Consider the following 20,960-nt stretch of genomic DNA (forward strand, 5'->3'; position numbering starts at 1 on the left):
CTAACTTTGTGTCAACCATGGGTTATTTTACCGGTTTTTTTTCTCCGAAAAACAATTTATTTTTGGTTAAAATTAACCCATAACGGCATTTTTCCCCGGAAAACAAAGAAAATAGACGCTTGCAGTACAACGAGCACGTAATTATTCCGAATGCTAAAAATAAAGAAAAATAAAATCGGTGAAGACGACAACATAGGGGAAATGGATGTAATGTAGGCCTATGGATCTAAGATTTGGCCCATCGCTAAAAATCTGCTATTTATCAATTTTATCTAGATGAACGCGTCATTGGGACGGTACTAATGGATATTTCTGGTCGCTATTGAAAATTTAGTCGATTGCTGAATTTATGTATGGGCCCAAATTAGGGGCATTTAGGCCGACATTACATCCATCTCCCCTATTTACTATCATTCATTTTTCAACAATTATTTTCCAAAATTAGCTACATGGATCTTGGTAAGACCTGGAAAATCGGGTTTTTCTCGTTCGTTGAACGCTACTGCTGCTCTGTTGCTTCTACGTCACACCGGGGTCACCAGATAGAACAAGATCAACAGTCGTGGTGCAAGTATCGGATATCTGAAAAAAAGAATACGAAAGAAACGAAATTAATTATTTATGTGCTGCTCAACTAATGCTTTGGATTCGCGACTCACTAGGTTACGTCACTGTATGGCAATACACGTCGAGTTCGGAATCGAACAACCGATGGCCTCGAAGGAACCGGTTCACGGGGGAATACCGGAACGGATGGTGGTAGCAAAACTTCTGGAGCAAAATCATGTATGGTGTCGTCGTGGAAGTATTTTTTTTTTTTTTTCATTCAACTTAGAGTTCTTTTCATTCAACGCTCAGTTACTCAGCGTTGAATAAATTTGGGATCATAAAATTTCCGTTTTGTTTTTACTTATCTTTACACGGATACGAATTTTGTTCATTTGTTTATACTCTAAACAAATGATTTATTCAAAGTAAAATGAAAGCATTTTAAAACTAAAATATTTATGTTTGAATTAAATTCAAAAGCATGTGTATTTCAACAATATAGGATTTGAGTAACCGGTTTTTAGAGTGTTATGCATTTTGATTTCCTTCTTGTTACATTCGGAAAAAGTTGCCCAAGCTTTGCTCAACTCAACGGAAATCGGAGGAACGACTCTTCCAGATATCTCAAATTTGAACCTTATGCCTTGTTCAGACTGGAGAGTTATAACAACAATCAATTCGAAAGTAACGATTTTAAATTGGCTCACTACTTGACTAGCCTATTGGTCTCAAGCAAATCGATTAACGTACCCCATTATAGTTAAAATTCTAGTACTACACTATGTTTGTACATTGTTTAGTAGTAGAATTTCGTAGACTCTACTAGTCTTAGAGTTACCTCTATGCTAATTCCAGCTCTATCTAGATATATCACTGTCAAATCGCTTCTACCATCATGATATTTCCCGATTGAGAATAGTTCAAACGATAGGTACTAATGCCTTATCTTGTTCAGACTACAGAGATATACGTAACATGTAATAATAATAATCGACATAAAAAATGTCATCAAGACAGCCAGACTTATGACTTGCTACAACTTCGCAGTCTGAACATAGCATAACACTAATCAATATTCTGAAAGTGTCTGTCTATTAATAAATACATAACTGCCATAAAAGCATAACTGATATATGTTTGTTTAGTGTCCTATTGATATGGGACAGTGACACAGTAACGCAGCTACGCACCGATTCTCAGAAGGAAATTAGTGCGTAGAAAAATTCCGTAACCATAACCTTCATTGAACGAGCCCAACGACTTCGTGAACGGTTGACCGTTTCATTCACAAAAACAGAAATATATCCAATCAACGCGTGTTCGATCAATCAAGCCAACAATAGACCACGAAGTTTTGCCTTCTGCCGTGCTTCCCATCATATTCTAGGAAATTGTGTCCATGATTAAACGTGGCGCGTCGTACAGATAGTTCAATTGATTCGCTGTCGCTGTGACATTGTTGTCTTATGATGTCGATGTGCTGCTATCGCTAGCAGTTGTTACATAGCTGATTGATGTAATTTGTCGCCGAGGAGTCCCGATCTATGTGCAGCAACATAATAACACCGGCTGTCTACTATAATTGAAGTAACTGTAGCATAATTGGTTTGTATGGAAACTTTCGATTTAGATAGGTTGTTGAAGATGTGTGCGGGGGACAGTTCAAGTTAGAATTGGGGTGAGTGCTGCGGAGCACACAGCTGCAGCAGGTCTTGCCTGCGGTACATAAGCCGTGGTTATTGGACTTACAACTGTATCTCAAATGCTGAAGTGGGTCCGCCACACTGCAAGCAGCTAAAGCTGGATTGGAACCCACGCATGCCACGACATGGAGGGGTACTAGCCAGGATTTGACATCATCTTTGCAATTTGAACTACACAGTTTGAACAAGTAGTTTACGTGCAAGGATGTTTACGCCACCAGTAATGCACTCATGTATACGAATCAACTTCTGGTCCACATCTCAAAGCCACTTGCAATCGATCATTGTCAAGACGGAACAAAACAGCAATTTTTGTTCCCAGAAACCGCGTTGAATTGCAACCGAGTCAGCTCGAGCCAGCAGCCAGGAAGACCCACCAGCAGCATCCCCCTAGGAACCTGTCGGTTGGTTGGTTGGTTGGCTTGGCTGGCTAGCTGGCGGAATCAATTAGATCAATTGACGGTGATTGAGTCTTGCTGTGTTCTTTTTTTTTATGTCATGCACACTTGCGCGCCGCCGGTCGATATTTCTTATCAGCGTTGATGAAATTCGGGTACGGCTGATGGCGGCCTGAAATTGAAATAAATTTGAAAAACTAAACGTCTAGACAAAACACAGTTCGTGCGCTGCTGGGACCGGTTCAATGGTTGGCAGAAACCTTGGCATGTGACTTTTTTTTTTTTTCATTCGGCCCGAGGTCAATGCTCTCTCGGACCACGAATTCGATCTAGATATTACGGACCTATAGTGGCAGTTAGCGGGACGGGCGGCTGACGCAAGAAAGCATGATTGTGGCATTTTCAGTTGCAGAACAATGCACCGCAAAAATAAAACAATCATGCTGAAGGGAATTAGTTCATCAAAGCAAATTACCGGGCTGTACGTGCTAGGTCAGAAATACTGAATTTGTTTATTTATGTTGATTCGTTGTCCGTTCGCGCTGGTCAATTTGCCAATTAAATAACACTATGCTAGGTAGTTGCAATTTTACGCTAGAGGATGCTGCTGTGACGTGACATAACTCAAGTTTTCAAGTTCACAGCCTTTCCCGAAAAGGAGCAAACAAAGCGAAGGCATAGGATGATAAATCTAGACCAACAATTGAAATAGGCGGAACAACCAAACACAAATTCTCGAGAATCAAAACACACCCACACAAACTAACAATGCAGCTCGATAAAGGAAGTGTTCTCTCTCAGATGCTGGTATTAGATTATGAGGATGTGTTTTGATTCTCGAGAAATTTGCGTAAAGCCATTGTTTACGTTTGGTTGTTCCGCCTATTTCAATTGTTGATCTAGAAATGGTTTCCAGATATGAATACATTGTATTGGAATTCTGCGAATGAATAAAATAATCATAATTCTAGCGGAAGGGCTTAACTGCGATGATCGATTATTTTTTCTCTTTGCATTTAACCAACTCCACCAGTTATTCTGGTCGCATCTTCGCTGAGGACAAATGCTTTAGGAAGACTATTGAGCTTCAAAAATTTCTCAAACTCGTTGGCACATTCTAACGGTGGGTTATGTAGAATTCGCATGCTCAACAGTCATATGCTGATCTACATCCTTGTATGTACTTGAAAGCAAAATAGTCTAATTCCTTGCATGTGTATCGTCTTGCTTTCGGTGGTTGAGGTCCCAAACGATTCATCGTGTACTCCTTGGTACATTCTGATTTTGCTGTTCGGCTTTGAGGAGCAAGCATGATGCAACCATAGAGGTAACTCTAATACCCCGTACAGACTATGGCGTATATAATGTAATATAGGCTGTCTTGCAATGAGCACTCATACATCAAGTTTTTACTGGAAATCCTATGTATGAGTACTTATTGCAAGACAGCCGATATTACATGATATAAGCCATAGTCTGTCCAGGGTATAAGACTAGAAGGTCCCGAAGAAATGTGCCCAACTTTTTGGCTCTGCCCTGGTACTATCTTCGGCCCAAGCTAATCGATGCACCCCTCGAAACATAGGAAAATCCACGAATCCCTCATTTTATCTGTCAAACTACAGAGGGAGAGGAGTAGCGGAATTCTCGCGTCACTTTTCAAATAGACCAATGTAACAAATGTAAACAAATCGTGTTAGGCGATACAAATTATTACTCTTCTATCATTGTAGGGGAATTTACGTATTCTCGGCAACCTAAGCAGCGACCTTCTTTCTATAGCCTTTTCTCTAAGGAACGCACACATAGGCAGTATTGGTTTGTTTACAATCTTTTGCTGCCAGCTGCTCTAACAATTTCAGTCGAAAGAATCGTCAAAAACTGTTTTGAAACGCATTTACAAAGCTCCATTCTTCTCTAGTGAGAGCGAGTATTGTCGGCAACCAGTTTTTCTTCGGCAACCGTTCCATTTGAACTGCATGTAAATCTGCTGTTCTATTATCGGCAACTCGAAATCAGCTACAATTTGTAGTGCGTGTGTTGCATTTCAAGAAAACCTTGCTAGATTGCTTTTTCTCAGTGGTAAAAATATAGTCAAATTGAAGCTGAAAGCATAAAGAATCGTTTGCATGCATTCAGCGAAGTGTTTTCGTAAGAAAATCCAGTGAAAATAGTGTTTCAATTTGGGTTGCCGAAAAAAGTCTGTCATGCCGAAGCCGTCATTTCCCCTATGTGATACAAAAACATCCATCCTAATTTACTTTCATTTATTTAAGATAATCATAGGTCAAAAATTGTCCAATGTACAGTTTGAAATGATGGGTACATGTTTGTTACCTCGGTCATTCGGACTGCCTAACATTATTGGTGCTCATTTTCTTAAGGCGGGCCAATCTAAAGTTAGGTACTCTACTATGACATCTGTGAAAGGGAATCTAGTATCATGTAGAACAAATCGTCCAATGTAACACTAATTGATTATGTCATTGAGAAAAATCGTCCAACGTAACATGTCCGATGTACAACTTGACTAGTCAAAACGTCCTATGTGGTTTTTGCTATATTGTAGCTTGAAATTCAAATCAAAATTGTGATTTTACCGTTTCTACTGAATTTTCAACGTTATTATTCACTGACTACATTAAAAATAGTATTGCAAAATGTATTGTTTCTAAACAGTTAAAATAATATGCTGTCGAACTTCAACTTCGATTTTCTCAAAATGGTGGATATGTTACATTGGTCTATTTGAAAAGTGACGCGAGAATTCTTCATATATCTAGAGAGAGCTGGAATTAGGGCAACAGCTTTTGTTAACAATCACTTCTATCGATAATTTCTATGAATTCAAGGCACACCCATGCAGACCAACATAACCATCGGATAGGGGAAGTCTTTCCCTACCCGATGAGGATGTTGGTTTGCGTGGGCGAACCTTGTCATTGTTTACAAAAGTTGTTACGCTCTAATTCAAACCGGTGGAAACTAACAATTTAAAATTGGCTCACTACTTGATTAGCCTATTGGTCCCAAGCAAACGATTAACGTACCCCATTCTAGTCGAAATTCTAGTACTGCACTATGTTTGTTTTGATTTGCTATGAGAGTTTTACAGACAAAATGAGGGGTTCGTGGATTTTCCCGAGGGGAGCGACTCTACCTAAAAATTGTTTTGCTGTTGTGAGATGATCGCACGCTTAGTAGCTAGAAAGAAGATTGATGAAGATTTTGAAGATTTCCTGCAAAAAGTTAGAGTAGATGGAAATAGATGCAAGAGATTTTTTTTCCTTTGCAGGGCTGGTAGCAGGTCACTTTTTAGTGACTTGGTCACTATTTTGAAGCCATTCACTAAAAAAGTCACTTTTTACACCAAAAAGTCACTAAAGTCACTATTTCCCTAAAAATAGTCACTGAAGTCACTTTTTCACTACTAAAATAGAGTGAAGTTTAAAAATATCCACAAAATGTTTAAATCGAGTATTTGGCACTAAAAAAGTCTACAGTAGTTTTAACAAAATATACATCATGTGTTATTACTTCATGCGTGAATTTAACGATTTACATAGTCGGAGATGCTTAACGTCAAATATCAGACCTAAAGTGGAGATTTTATACGAGCAATGAGGAGGTTCAATTATAGATTTGATAGTTCCGTTATAGTACGGCAGTGTGAAAATTGTATATACAAAGTAGAAAACAAGCAAAGGACAATTTTGAGGAAGGTACGAATCGGGTAGTTTACAAGCTTTTCCGAAGATTGATTCACTAGCGTGAGATTTTTCGACCATCTTCTGGTCTTAGAGTTACCTCTATGCTACTACTGGATTGTACCAACAATCAATACGAAACTAACGATTTTAAATTGGCTCACTACTTTAGTAGCCTATTGGTCCCAAGCAAACGATTAACGTACCCTTTTCTAGCCGAAATTCTAGTACTACGCAATGTTTGTTTTGATTCGCTATGAAAGTTTGACAGATAAAATGAGGGGTTAGTGGTTTTTCCTATGTTTCGAGGGGTGAATCGATTAGCTTGGGACCGAAGAGAGTACTAGAGCTGAGCCAAAAAGTTGAGCACTTTTCTTCGGGACCTACTAGTCTTAGAGTTACCTCTATGGTTCTATCTCTTTCCCTCTATTCAATACAGAAATGCATAAAACAAAATAACAAAATGATACACTTTGCACACTGTGAAAGATCATTGCACACAAAATCAACTTTGTTAAAATCAAAACAAAAACACTAGCCCATCTGGTGGCTGATGGCACAAGCTGCTAAGAAAATTCTATTACAGCGAACCACATTATTTTAATTGATTTCTTCGCCAGTTGGTCGTCTGTCACTTCGTTTGTGCTAACACTATCTTTAGGTTGGGGAAAATTTCCCCAATCCGATGATGCTGGTAATTTACCTTCGATTGGCGGAGGAAAGAATAATCATCGTTTTGTTTATAACAGTTGATAATACCTTTTCAATTGTTGGTCTCAAATATATTGAATAGGTTCTGCTTTTTGATAGATCGAAATTCTCTCTGTCAGACTATAAATATAGCAGGGTGGCCAGCAAACCGGGAAATATCCGGGAATTTGAAAAGAAACCGGGAAAACCCGGTAATTCGACGAGTGAACCGGGAAAATAAATTAACCATACCATAGGAACAAATTTTTACACCAGAATTTCAGAATAAACCATTAAAACAGAGTGATCCTTTACCAAATGAATGTCTTGCTCTATTTGCTGCATAATTTTATTCAGTTTCCCGTCTTATTTTTTTTTTTAGAATTTAGTCACTCAGCAATATTGCAAATTGATTTTTGTCGTCTCAATTTCAGATGTAAAGTGCATGGTCCTTAAAAGAAAACATTGAAGATGCTGGACATCTTTGGAGACGAAAATTTGTAAAAACCAAAACTGAATTATTAACGGCACCGGTGGTGTAGTGGTAAGCGTGATTACCTCTCACCCCAGCAGGCCTGGGTTCAATCCCAGTCGGCGCCGCCGGGATGTTCTGAGGCATAACATCTCTGATCACGCCTTCCTTCGGATGGGAAGTAAAGCCGTTGGTCCCCGGTTCATGAGTTGATGGGTCGATAGGTAGGGTCCAGGTGTGGGAGCTGCCTTCCTGGCACGTCGGTAGCATTGGTGCTCAGCACGGAAAACAAGATCGACGAAAAAAACAAACCAAAGGAAAAAAAAAAAAATTCTGGAATTCTTCTCAGAACTTCTCCTTTGAAAACTGTGTTGGATTCCTTCTCAATATTTGTTTGAAATCAACACTTTGAATTCTTTTAAATTTTACTAAAAATTCCAGGGTTTGTCCGCTAGATTCTATAGCTTAAGCAATTGTTATGTAATTTTTTATAACCCTTAAAATGCTTCCAAGCCTCAGAGTGTGACAATTATGACTCCACGACTCATAAGTATGATATTTTTGTTTTTTTTTTTTTTAAATCTGTGATCTTGAAAATTTTTCAAAATCTCACATTTTAAATATTTTTTCTCCAAGATGCTATGGCTATGCTTCCGAATGTTGATTTTCAACAAGAAACTATTGAAAAACTGGTAAATGTCCAGCATTGTCCAAAAGCGTCGAATTAACTAACAAATCCACCAATTACCTACATGCATATGCTGCTTCCCCAGCACAGTCGTCAGAGAGTAGTAAGTAGACGAAACAAGTCGAAGTGGCATTCGCCTCCGATCCTCGGACGAGTGCGAATAGGGAGGATGGAATTGCGTAATATATGGCACACTCATAACCACACGCTCTCAACGACCACACCACTGTGTGGTGGTGTTCGGTCGTCGAAATTAGTAGCAGCAGTAGCAGTGCTTTCGGCGTGTGGTGTTGACAATTGTTCTCCAAAACCCACATAAACAACCATCAAAGGAGGAAGAAGCTGCACCGCTATGCTATGGATCGGAATCAGTAGCTCTTCGTGAGTCGCTGCGGGTCGGTCATCTATGCCAAGCGTGTCATCCTCGCTCCAAACGACATACAGCTCGACACCCTCATCCGTGTTGAACACCCAGCTCAGCATTACTCAACCATCACGCTACAAAACTGTCCTTTTCAGGACCACCAAAAATTTGTTAAAGAGTATTATTTGGACATTTGTCAAGGTCATCAGTTCCCGCAAGCAGCTAGCTATCAAGGGTCAACCTGGTCTCTATAGAAGGTGTGGAACTGTAGGCCCGAATGTATTGGTGAGATTAATCATCGTCCGACCATTTTCCAGAACACGCTGGTAGGAAGTGTTAAAAATCCATATAGAATTCGAGAGAAGTGGGAATAATTTAGGATTGGGCGATCTTGGAACGATCTTTGGAAGATCGATCTTTTTCATCCCGATTTCCAATTTTTTGGATCGATCCTTTGTCCATGAAAAGATCGAAAAAATCAATCTCTTCTTTCGATCTCTTCGATCTTCAAAAAACCAAAAAGGTTAATTTTTAAGTGTTTTTAGATCGAAAAAATAATTTACTCTTACTCCAGACTGGGTAGTAAATTTAACGATCATAACGTCAACATCAAGATCGCTCCCTACAAAGACGGCACTATTTGCGTTTCCGATATTTACGAATACAGCAACACAGCACTCCCTCCTGTGTTCATTGCTCCTTACCGTCACGACAACATTTAATTGAATATTATAAAGGAAAGAACTTCTTAGGGTACGAAATCAAAAGATCGACCTACCAAAGATCGATTATTTGGTACCGATTTAATCAGTGGATCGATTCTAGAGCCAAATATAAGATCGATCCGTCAAGATCGATCTTTCTTTGAAGATCGCCCAATCCTAGAATAATTCGCTTTGGGTGTGTAGTCCCCAGAAAGCCAATAAAATCAAATTTGTGAGAAAATTAGCTCTCACGAGTTTAATCTCTCGAAGTCCCTCCTTTTTTACATATTCTGCACAAACGATACTTTCCGCCCCGCCCCATTCATATAATTCGGAAGGAAATCCTGTGAGGGGTGAATTGAATACACTTTAATGCCAAAATGCACAAAACTTAAAAATTCATAAATAACAAAAAAAATCAAAATACACCCTTTAAAGTCGGGTAGATGAATCGTAAATACTCAAGTTGACAATCCCTTGTATTCTCTTCATCAACTTTCTCTGTGAAATGAATACTACAAATTTGACACGCTTACAAATAAAAAACGGAAAGAGTTAAGATAATTGATGATTAATCAATTAAAAGAACTAAATGTTCACATTTGTTCCGGCCGAGGGGGAAGACAGTGAGAAATTAAGAGCAATCCAGAGTAACTCTGAGGAACTCTTTTGCTCTCTGATGAACGATTTTATTATTTCGATTGTTTTGACAGCGCAGTCCAAGGAACATTAGTTTTTTCAGCCGGTGATCTATGCCGTAAAATACACTCAATTCATCGGAGAACCTATTAGCAAAACAAACATCATGCAATAACGTTGCTATTTTGATACAAAATAAATGGGGCTAGGGGGGGGGGGGGGGGCGTATGTGGGGGTTTGGTGGAATAGTTTGTACGTTTTTATTTTTTGTTCTGGCAACCGAGACCCTTACAGAACTCATCATCAAGTACATCCCAACAAACAATTTGAGCTAATTAAAGGCTGAATAAGCAAATTTTTAGCTGAAGAAGTATATTTCTTCTTGAATAAGCTCTTGTTTGGCATCCAATGTTTGTTGGGATGTCCCCACCGGAGCTGGTAGCCGGAAGGGAATATCAATTCGCTTGCTCTAAGCATCTGGATGCCTAGTACTACGGTAGCAAGATCCTGGTCGATTTCATTATCATTGCAAATAGAAAAGTGCCCTGCAGAAAGGCATCATCAGAGTGATTTAAGAAAATAGCCAAAACTTCAATGAACTGGTAGAAAACGAGATTATTTCCTTATTTAAATATTGCATCCATTTATTTTCTTCATTCATTGTTTTCGTTTCTTTATCGAACTGACATTTGCATGGTCAGATGACAAAACTATATGCCCTACTAATTTTGCTTTCGTCACAAATTAGATCAGATCCCAGAGCAAACCAGAGTAACTCTGAGCAACTCTGAGTAAAAGAGGTACTCAAATGAAAGCCGTCTTCCCCCTCGGTTCCGGCCACTAGCGGTTCTACGTCAAGCTTCCGTTCGTGCCCCTAGGCACAGACCCTTCTACTTTTTTTCCGCGTTCTCGGTACAAGAGCTTCCGGAATAATTTTCTCGAGTCAGGCAGGAGTGTGGATTTGAGCAAACGGAGTTGAACAACAAAACAAGACAAACCCTTTCATGCATGCATGCATGTATTGGTAGGAGCCAGGCATACCAAAAGTACCGCCTCATGACAGTATTCCAACTCCAACGGCTGTCGCTTTCTTTTCCCTACGACAGCCTTGAGATTGAGCTATAAGCGACAGCCCACAGTGAGGCTGTTATACGACATGCAACGTTGCCGTCTTGTGCTGTTCACGACAGCTTGTTCTTAGTCATGTATTTTGTTCGTTCGGCTATGACAGCCTCGGATGGTCATTCGTAACTTTCCTCGTACATACAACAAGCAGTTCGTCAAACTGCCGATTCGTTGCTGCTGTCTTTGAAATTTTGTTTGTGTGTCGTAAGACTGCTACTACACTACCAGTGTGGCGCCGGAGCTCGTTCGGTTGCTATCACGTTCGTGCTGCCCATTGCAAAATTTTCATCCGATATTTTTTTTTTAAACGCACGGTCTCCGGCGAAAAATATAAGCCTACCCGACACCAACCTGACTTCTACCAAACCCCAACCCGATGTTGGCCCGACATAAACACAGAATTGACCCGACATCGACCCGAAATTTGGCCGACGTCGACCATAAATTGACCTTACATTGATCCGACATCGGGCCGACATATCTGTTTGGGATCATTCTTCTGGGTATCTTCCATACTCCACTGCCGTATATCAATTGTATATAATGTCTCGTGACAGCCTTTTCGTGATAGCCACTTGGGTAAGCTGAGGGATGTCGTCGGTTTGTGAAGGCTGTTATGACGACAGAAACATTGAGAACCTGGTCATAAAGAAATGCATAAATACAGCCCATTCGGTTCACTACGTTCCAAGCACGATGATTTTAGCAAAGCGGGTATAGATGCGACTGTTCTAATACAGCTTTCATTCGTTCGTGTGTGCGCTGTTACCAATACACTTCGAATTCAGATCTGAACGTACGGTAGCAAGCGGTAGTAAAGCACACAAAGCAACAGTCAATTCGACAGTGAGCATGCATAAGGGCGAATACGCGATGATCGATTCTCTTCATCGATTTTCTCTTTGCATTACTACAGCTAAGCGAAACACTTTTCTAGAATTTGTTCAATGCAAAGTAGTAACAAGTTGTATTGGCTATCAAAAGCAACAGTAAACGCACCGATAAACGTTAAATCTAGCGAGTTATGAACCAAAGAGAACATCGACGAAGAGAATCGATCATCGCGTATAGGCCCTTATGCATGCTCACTGTCGAATTCAGGTATAAACCAACTGTCGCGAGGAGGCTGTACTTTTTGGAAGCCTGGTAGGAGCTGCCACTTAGAGCAACACGCAACAAAAAATGCACTGTGAAAGTTTATTTATTAATAAATTATTATTAATTTATTTGTTATAATACTTGGGTATTGGATATTTTTGGTTGCTACTGAAAAATTGTCAAAAAATGCTTTCCTTCGAATGTTATGTATGGGCTCAATATTAACATAAAGGTAACTTGATATTAAGGCTGTGTTCCATTTGGAAATATTTTCACTTAAATTTGACACTTCGAAAATAAATTAAGATGTTCGAAAATCCCTTTGTTGTTGATCGGCCGATTTTCGAGAAAGCGTCTTTCAAAGTGGATTCCTTGTCTGTCAGAATTAAGTCTGCTGGGATAGCAGGTTTATTTAAATCTTTTCCATCTGTCAAATTTAAGTGAAAATTCACCAAATGGAACACAGCCTAAGGACACTTAGGCCGACATTAGGGACATTAACCCTATGGAACCATTCTTGTTTGCTGTTGTGCAAGTAGTACTCGAAGCTGCGCAGCAACTTTGATTGCACCCTGGTGGTATTTCGAGGGAACGTATTAGCTGGTCGTTCTCACCCGCGACTGGAATAAATCATCATTAGCCTTGTCATGTAAATAGAGCCACCACATTTCGAATGCACTTCAATTGTCCTCCCGAACGCGAGCGCCTATCTTTTGATCATTTTGTCGCCATCGTAACTTGAGCGTGTTTAAAACAAAATTCAATATGCACTCGTCACACGCAAACAATGACTGCATGTACGTCTGCGAGCGGCGGGAAGACCTCGTGCTAAAGGTTAATTTTTGTTCCTGATTGATATCAATTCGAGCGAACTTTCCTTTAATTTTATTGATCGCATTCGCACACTCTGATTTTTGCCATTTGACACCCTTTTTCGCCTCGGTGTTTTGCCAACTGGTGTCTCTGCCAACGGCGACACGACGTCGATCGCTCCGATGATAATGATGACGATGATGATGTTTGCTGTTGAACTCATGTTAGGAGTACAGGAACCAGGAAGAGCGCAGTGGGTGGTACCACCGTCCACCCACCGCTTTTCCATGGCTATCCTTCAGCTAATCGAGTAAATGATTTTTTGTAGATGACTAAATACCGAGAAATAGCGGTGAGTTGACGGTACCACCCACCGCGCTCCTCGGGAGATTTGTGTATCTGTTTGTTGGTGCCGGTTCGGGACATTGTTGCCAATTTGTATGATAATAGACCATCGGTGCAGCCGTCATCAGAACGAGGCGATCTAATATGAGATATGATATTTTATACTACTGGTGTCCTCCAGAGTTGCACAAAACTCAAAACGTTACCGTATGTTAATTCAACGCAAATTGATGTTACTGCTCCGCAGGTGATCCTAGTGGAAAAAAGATCCTCTATCTTTATCCAACGGCTATATTACCTCACCCCTGAATTCATCCCTGTCGCTCTGCAACCAATCGATAGAAAGTGCGATCCACCTTTTGTTCTGCCCCTGCAATGGACACAACATTGATCATTGGAAAGCGCAAGGATGCTGCTACGCTGCATTTGCGGCGAAAAACGGCAATGATCGTCGTCGCCATCGCAGTGGCATCAGCGGCTGGCGCATCAATGACGGCCGCCAGTTCAATTGAACTGTGGTGGCCCCCTCCCATCACCAGCAGCAGCAGCAGCAGCGGGTCGAGCTGAGTCGGCGGCGGTGATTGTTTCCATCCACCCCATTCGCAGGCAAGCAAGGAGACAGAACGAAGATCGCCTCAAAATTTGCATTGCATCATTTGTGTGTTCTTTTGCCATTCCGATCCGATCCGTCGAACTCTGGGGAAGTTTTGATTGGTGTGCTAATTTAGTGTGAGTCGGGCAACGATCGAATTTGGGTGACTTTTTTTTTCGGACAATCGAAAGGCTGCAGTCGATCGCGAGAAGAGATCCGGGAGTGGTGTCTTTATTTGAATAGAACTTGAATCGTTTCTAAATTGGCGAAAAAAGTGACCATTTTCTCAAAGTAGATACTGTTGTTCCTCTTTCCACAGGGACGATCGCGGGTTGGAGTGCAAATACGTCGAGATTAACGGTCAACTACGTGCTCCCGGCGGAGAATACCACCATCATCGATCCGTTGAACATCTGCACGACGGAGGAGCGGACCGGAGACGGGAGCGAAAATGAGAAAGTTTTCCTACTGATCGTGGTCTGTTCGTCGGCTAAGAATTTCGAAGCCCGGCAAACAATCCGGGAAACCTGGGGCAATGTGAGTGAATTCAACTATGCGCAGTTTGCGCCGATGCATGCCCGGTTTAGGGGCGAATATCTGGAACCACGACAGTTCAAGCACCTGCGGGATTTCATGAAAGGGGTTGTGAGTGAGGATGTGACCGCGGAAGATGATCAGCCAACAGAACCACATCAGCAGCCACCGCCGAGCAGAATCTGGGAAGTGGTAAGTACGTGTTTATGTTCAATACTTGGTGGGTTGTTATTGTACCGACTAGATCCTTTTTGTATTCGATATTATCTCCGACGTCACAACGGCTGCATTCCACGATTGCATTTGAATGCTCATTTCGCATAAAGAAATATCCATCGCAATTATGAAATTATTAGGATATTATGGTGATATTTTGTGTTTGTTAGTTGCAAGAACCGGTCGATTTTGGTTTCGGAGAGTCACAATCAGCGATTTTAGGGGATCGCTGAGCGCTCACGATGAGTGACATTGTGTTATGCAAAAGGATACAGCAGCGTTGCCAGATTGTTTTCAAACTTATCGGTATCAAATGTTTAAAAAATCGGTATTTATCGGTATTCACTATTTTAATTAATTTTATATTTTTGCCTATTTGTAGGCAAAAACTCAAACTTTTGGACTAAGAACGAAGAAGTAAAGTTGGAAGAAATTTCCGGGAATATTTGAATTAGTCTCCTAATGATACCGAAAAAACTTCCAGCGAAAGAATAAAGAAGATCTTGTTGAGGAAGTTTGCAGAACATTCTAATAAAAACGTCGGAAAAACATCCGATGAGGATCTTTCAAGACAAATATTTAGAAACTTCTAGCGAAAACTTTAGAACATTTTGGAAAAATTCAGATAACATACCCAGAGGAAACCAAAAAAGTTTTGAAAATTCGAAGGCAATTCATAAGAAGCTCGGAATAACCTTCTAATAGAAGTCGGAAAAAACCTACGGAGAATGACTTATGGAGAAACTTCCAGAGGATGAAATAAACTTCTGGGAGAAACTTCCTAAGGTAGATTGGAAGAAACTTCTGGAAAAAGCCGGAAGTCAGAGTGCTTACGGAACAGTCGCAAGATACTTCAAGGAGATGTTGGGGGAAAAATCTGGAAGAAATTGATTTCTGGGCGATGTTAGCAACATTCCCGAAGTTCCTTACATGCTCAAATGATCCAGCAATATTCCTGATATTAATAAATCATCCCTGAAACCCCACAATTTGTCAGAAATTTTCAAAACATTCCTGAAATGCACTTCGGAAAATCCCTTAATTCCTTAGAACTCTTTGGTTCTTGCAATTTTCCTGAAGTTAATGGGGCTGTTTTGAAGTTTAAAAAGTTTTCATGAACAGCTCGAAACTTTGCTGAAGATTTTGGAAATTCCCCGAATTTCTCGGAGCTCATTTAAAGGTTCAGACATTTTCATGAATTAATGTGTCCTGATGTTCTCAGAGCTTTCCTAAAGTTATCTTAATTCTCCTGAAAGAAATGGAAGTGTCCTGAAAACCATTAAATTTCCATGAAGTTCTTTGGACTTGTGATGTTTCCAAAATATCTCAGCCAAAACAAATTAGCCTCAAAGCTATATCTAGTTAATCATAGTCGAGCTATTTATTACGCTACGTTTCCGAGGAATCCCTGCACCAGTTCCTGCTGAGCCAACCGAGGCTCATTCCAGGCACTCCTTCAGGTGAAGGAGTTGGCCGTTGCAACGCGTTGTCGAGGGAATATTCTGACAGCTCGTCGGGTTCCTGCAAGTGGAAGTGTCCAGACAGGAACTTACCCTTACATATCTTCAAACTTACCCCAAAGTGCGAACTATTCTGAAGTTTCAGCAATTCTGGAAAGTTCCTGCAGTTTTCCTGAAGCTAATGGAACCGCAATAAATCTCTGAAAGCATTCCAGAAGTTCCAGGAAGTTGAAAAAACTGACGCGAGAAGACGAAGACCCTTCGTAGACTACGAGGCTGACGATGTGTGGCTATGGGTCGAGTAGAGTGGAGACGACTTCTTCGGACAGCAGAGGACAACAATGCCTTAGGTAAAGTAAGGGAGAAGACGAAAGAACCTTTCAAGGGAAGCCAGAAGAAGCTTCCAAGGGAAGTCGAAATAGATTTCCGGAAGTAATTGTAAAATAACTTACAGCGTAAGGTGATTGAAAATTCCCAGGGAATGTTGGAAGAATCTTCGAAGAGAAGATAAGAGAAATTCCAGGAAGTTGAAAAATAACATTTTGATTGATTTATTTGTTCAGTGAATAAAAGTATTTCCCGATTTCCAGGAATTACCGGGATGCGGCATCAGCTGTTTCTCGACCCGTTGGTAGCCAAAAAAGGCGAGGAAATGGAAGCATTATTCGAAAGTGTATCAAGCATAAGACATTTTTAATTTTTTTTTAGTGCTGGCTGAAAAATTTGAGTGTTTAAAAAGATAAAACCTCTCATAATAGTTTTAGCGCGGGTGAGCAGTGATCATTTTGATTAGTAAAAAAGATCGGTATAAATCGGTACTGAAGCTCAAAAATCGGTATTCTGAGAAACCTTATCTGTACATCGGTATCAAGTTTGAAAATCGGTATAAATACCGATAAATCGGTATATCTGGCAACGCTGGGATACAGAGACTGAATAGAGTTCTCCAGATGCACAAAAGTGTGCGTGAGACCGCGCGCTACCTTTTTAAGTAGTTGTGATATCGTGATTCCTTTTTGGTTCTTCTTCTTCTTCATTTTTATATATGGATGTTGGATTTCAGTGTTCGTGAGATTGCGCTTGGAGATCTCTATTGGGTAAAGAGGTGACATTTGAAAGGTCTTCTGCTCGATTGAAATAACTTTTTTTTCCGATGACTTTGACAGATAGTCGATTGTTCCAATTTTGCCATATCGTCTCTTTATAAATTCAGCCTCTTTAAAAAAGGAGCAATTTCAACCTTGTTTTAAAGTGTACACGGCCTATGAGAACGACACAAATTTGAGTTTAGTTAACTCTTAAATCACAAAAAGTGCAGAAACTCAGCGATGAGTAAATTTGCCGCATGTTTTTCCAGGTTTGTCCAGGAAAAAATCCCGAATATGAGAAAAGTAAAGATTGCATTCACTCAGTCTATTGGTACTACTCCTAGACTGAGAAAAATTTTCATCAGATTTTTTAGGTTTTCCACAGGACAACATTTATGCAAATTAACTCATAGCTGAGTTCCTTCACTTTTTGGCGATTATGAGTAAACTGAACTCAAATTTGGGTTGATCTCATTGGCTGTGTAAGAACAGACGATTGATGACAAAACTGTAAGTTTCTTTGATTTCGATGAATATATTTAAAAACCTTTATTGATCGATACTTACATTTAAGATAATTTCTTTATCGGTCGCATGATAGTAATCTATAAAGATGCCATACTAAATTTCTTCTAATTTCGATGTGTCACAAGGGCTATAGTTTTCTTTATAAATATCCATCTAAAAATATTTGAATACTGATATCATCGTAACGTTGAACTTTGGCAAAGAACAATAAAGATTGCCATCGATGTACATTTATAATCTTCTTGTTATCGATTTGCTTCGCTGGGTAAAGAGAGTTTGATACACACTAGATGACAGATGGCAATGTTTATGTTAGTTATCGACAAATTTAGGTCTTCATCGAGAGAAGCATGATCTGCCGGAAAATTAATGGGAAGACTGATCGATGGCCACGATGATACAAATGTTTGCCATTATAGTTCTTTAAGTTTACGTCGATACGCTCTCGGCCATTTCTGAAGAATCAGCGATAGCAAGCGAATTCTCGGCATTTTGAACCGAATGAGGGAACTTGATACTTTGGTTATGGATATGACAAATAAATTTTGAATTCATGCTTGAAAAGATGTACATAAATTTCAAAACACCATATACTAGAGTGTGATTGCCAGTCGTTAAGAAGCTCATCAACAGCAGCTGTAGACCCGAGGATCAGCTACCAACAAAGAACTAAGTACACCCTAGATGGCACGGGATCGAAACCTAGCAATTATGAAGATTAAAAAAAAAATCCCAAAAATATCAGTACCGTGTATTGTTATTTTGATCTGACAAGAGAAATCGATATTTTTGATCTGGCAACACGAATCGATATTTTTACATAGGTAACGATTAGTAGCAACATTTTGATAAAGATGTTTATAAATGGTTCACGATCAGGCTTTTAGTATCTTTACATTTATTCATTAAATGGTGACGATCGCTATCGATTTTTCATATGAATGTCTTTGAAGATCGATATATCGAAAATTAAAGAAATTTAACGAAATGGTTGGTCGGGAGCGATAAGGGCATAAGGGGCTAGACGTTTCAAAAAAAAAAAAATCGTAAATTAAAATACTACTAAATCCTTAAGTGAGATGCGTTTTAGATAGAAAAAAAAAAAAGACAGTGGGAAAAACGGTGTCAAATCGGGAAAAAGTATACTTCGTCCTCTCTTCGAATTAAAACAATTGTTGGGCCTTGAGAAGACCCTTGGACTGGACTATATTTTCAGGATAAAGTCACTTAAAAGAAATATTAAAATAATTTCAGCAATTTTGAGGAGATTTTAAAATGAATTCTTGGGACGGAACCGAGGACGGCACCAAAGTATTTCAGTGAAAATTTTCATGAGAGTTTTGGGAAAGTCACAAGTTCAAAGTAAAATGTTTAAGAAGCTCTGTTGAACATTGCATGACTATTGTCAAAAGTATTCCAGGAATTATGAGGGAGTTATGACGATAATTCCAAGGGCATTTGGAATTCCAACTGAAAATTCAGATGAATTTAGAGGAGAACTCCAAGATTGTTCTGAGGTAAATTGCATGGGACTTCTAAAAAGAATACCTACAGGAGAATTCTTTGAATATACTTCAAATTCGAAGGGGATCAAAGCATGAATTTAATGTTTTTTTTTAGTTTTCCTCAGAGACTGTGCAGTGTTCTATGAAGAATTTTTCCAGACATCCCAGAGATAATCTCAAATGTATGTTATTATGAATTCTGAATAGAACTATGTATAGGGAAACGATTCTAAAGGACATGCTTGAGAGCAATTCAGAGTTTTGAGCGTATTTCAAGGAAGGAATTCAAGAATTAGGAAAAATAGGACTGTTTTATTTAGTAATGATTTATTCGGTGCAATCGTATTCGGTGTTTTGAATGTATAATTTGCTCAATTTAAATTGCAAATCGAGAAGACTGTATTCGAAAAAAGTAAGACACACAAAAATGGTCGCCAAAAATCATTTTTAGTCGGATTGTCTTCAAACCTTCAGGGAGTAAACTAAAACATTATGGTTAGGTTTCTACTTCATTGCTTTATTGGATCTCCGCTCCATAACCGGTTTTGGGTAATGGTGGCGTCGATTTCTTTTGATACTTTTACCCACTATTTCTTCAAAGCCAACTCGTTTTCCAACACCTTAGGTCAGGCTGAGGCCTTGTTGTCCTCTGCTGTCCGAAGAAGTCGTCTCCACTCTACTCGATCCATGGCCACACTTAAATGGCGAAGGGTCCGCAGGTCGCCTTCTACTTGGTCGATCCACCTTGCCCGCTGCGCACCTCTTCTTCTTGTTCCTGATTGGGTCGCTTTCCAGAACGATTTTCAGTGGGTCGTCGTGCGCCATTCTTACGACGTGTCCAGTCCACCGTAGTCGCCCAATTTTTGCAATGTGAACGATGGATGGTTCTCCCAGCAGCTGGTGCAATTCGTGGTTCATTCGCCTTCTCCACGTTCCGTCATCGATCTGCACTCCACCGTAGATGGTACGCAAAACCTTCCGTTCGAAAACACCACGAGCATAGTTCAGGTCTCCTGGCCGTAGAGGACCACCGGTCTACTCAGCGTCTTGTAGATAGTAAACTTCGTGCGGTGGCGAATTTTATTCGACCGGAGCGTCCTCCGGAGTCCAAAGTAGGCACGATTCCCTGCCATAATGCGTCTTTGAATTTCTCTACTGGTATCATTTTCGGCGGTCACCAGTGAGCCCAAATACACGAGTTCATCGACCACCTCGATTTCGTCACCGTCCCTAGAACCTCTTCCTTTCATGTATTTTCTCTTCGATGCGTTGATGGCAAGTCCAATCCGCCTAGCTTCAGCCTTCAGTTTGATGTACGTTTCCGCCATCGTCTCAAAGTTCCGTGCCATGCTTTCGATGTCATCGGTGAAGCCAAGAAGCTGGATGGACTTCCTGAAGATCGTGCAACTCGTGTCTATCCCAGCTCTTCTGAGCACACCTTCTATCGCGATGTTGAATAGCAGACACGAAAGTCCATCACCTTGCCGTAACCCCCTTCGAACAACGCACATTACTCGATCCATCGTCGCCTTGACCAATCCCGTCAGTTTATCCGGAAATCCGTACTCATGCATAATCTGCCATAGCTGATCCCGATCGATTGTGTCGTATGCGGATTTGAAATCGATGAACAGATGATGTGTGGGCACGTTGTATTCGCGGCATTTCTACAGAACTTGCCGAATCGCGAAAATTTGGTCCGTGGTAGCGCGGGCACCCATGAATCTCACCTGGTATTGTCC

General features: G+C 40.2%; 1 protein-coding gene across 1 annotated transcript in view; it reads left to right on the forward strand.

Annotated features, from left to right (window-relative positions):
- The window catches only part of LOC135701637 (uncharacterized), a 52,988-nt gene that overhangs the window by 14,004 nt on the left and 18,024 nt on the right, over window positions 1–20,960 (forward strand). Inside the window, exon 3 of the mRNA XM_065222487.1 lies at window positions 14,207–14,613. Coding sequence (XP_065078559.1) covers window positions 14,207–14,613 — 407 coding nt within the window. The remainder of the gene's footprint in view (window positions 1–14,206; window positions 14,614–20,960) is intronic.

The sequence above is a fragment of the Ochlerotatus camptorhynchus genome, unplaced genomic scaffold (assembly GCF_037179485.1).
Source record: "Ochlerotatus camptorhynchus isolate MF236.1 unplaced genomic scaffold, CSIRO-AGI_Acam_v1.1 ptg000170l, whole genome shotgun sequence".
NCBI classification, from domain to species: domain Eukaryota; kingdom Metazoa; phylum Arthropoda; class Insecta; order Diptera; family Culicidae; genus Ochlerotatus; species Ochlerotatus camptorhynchus.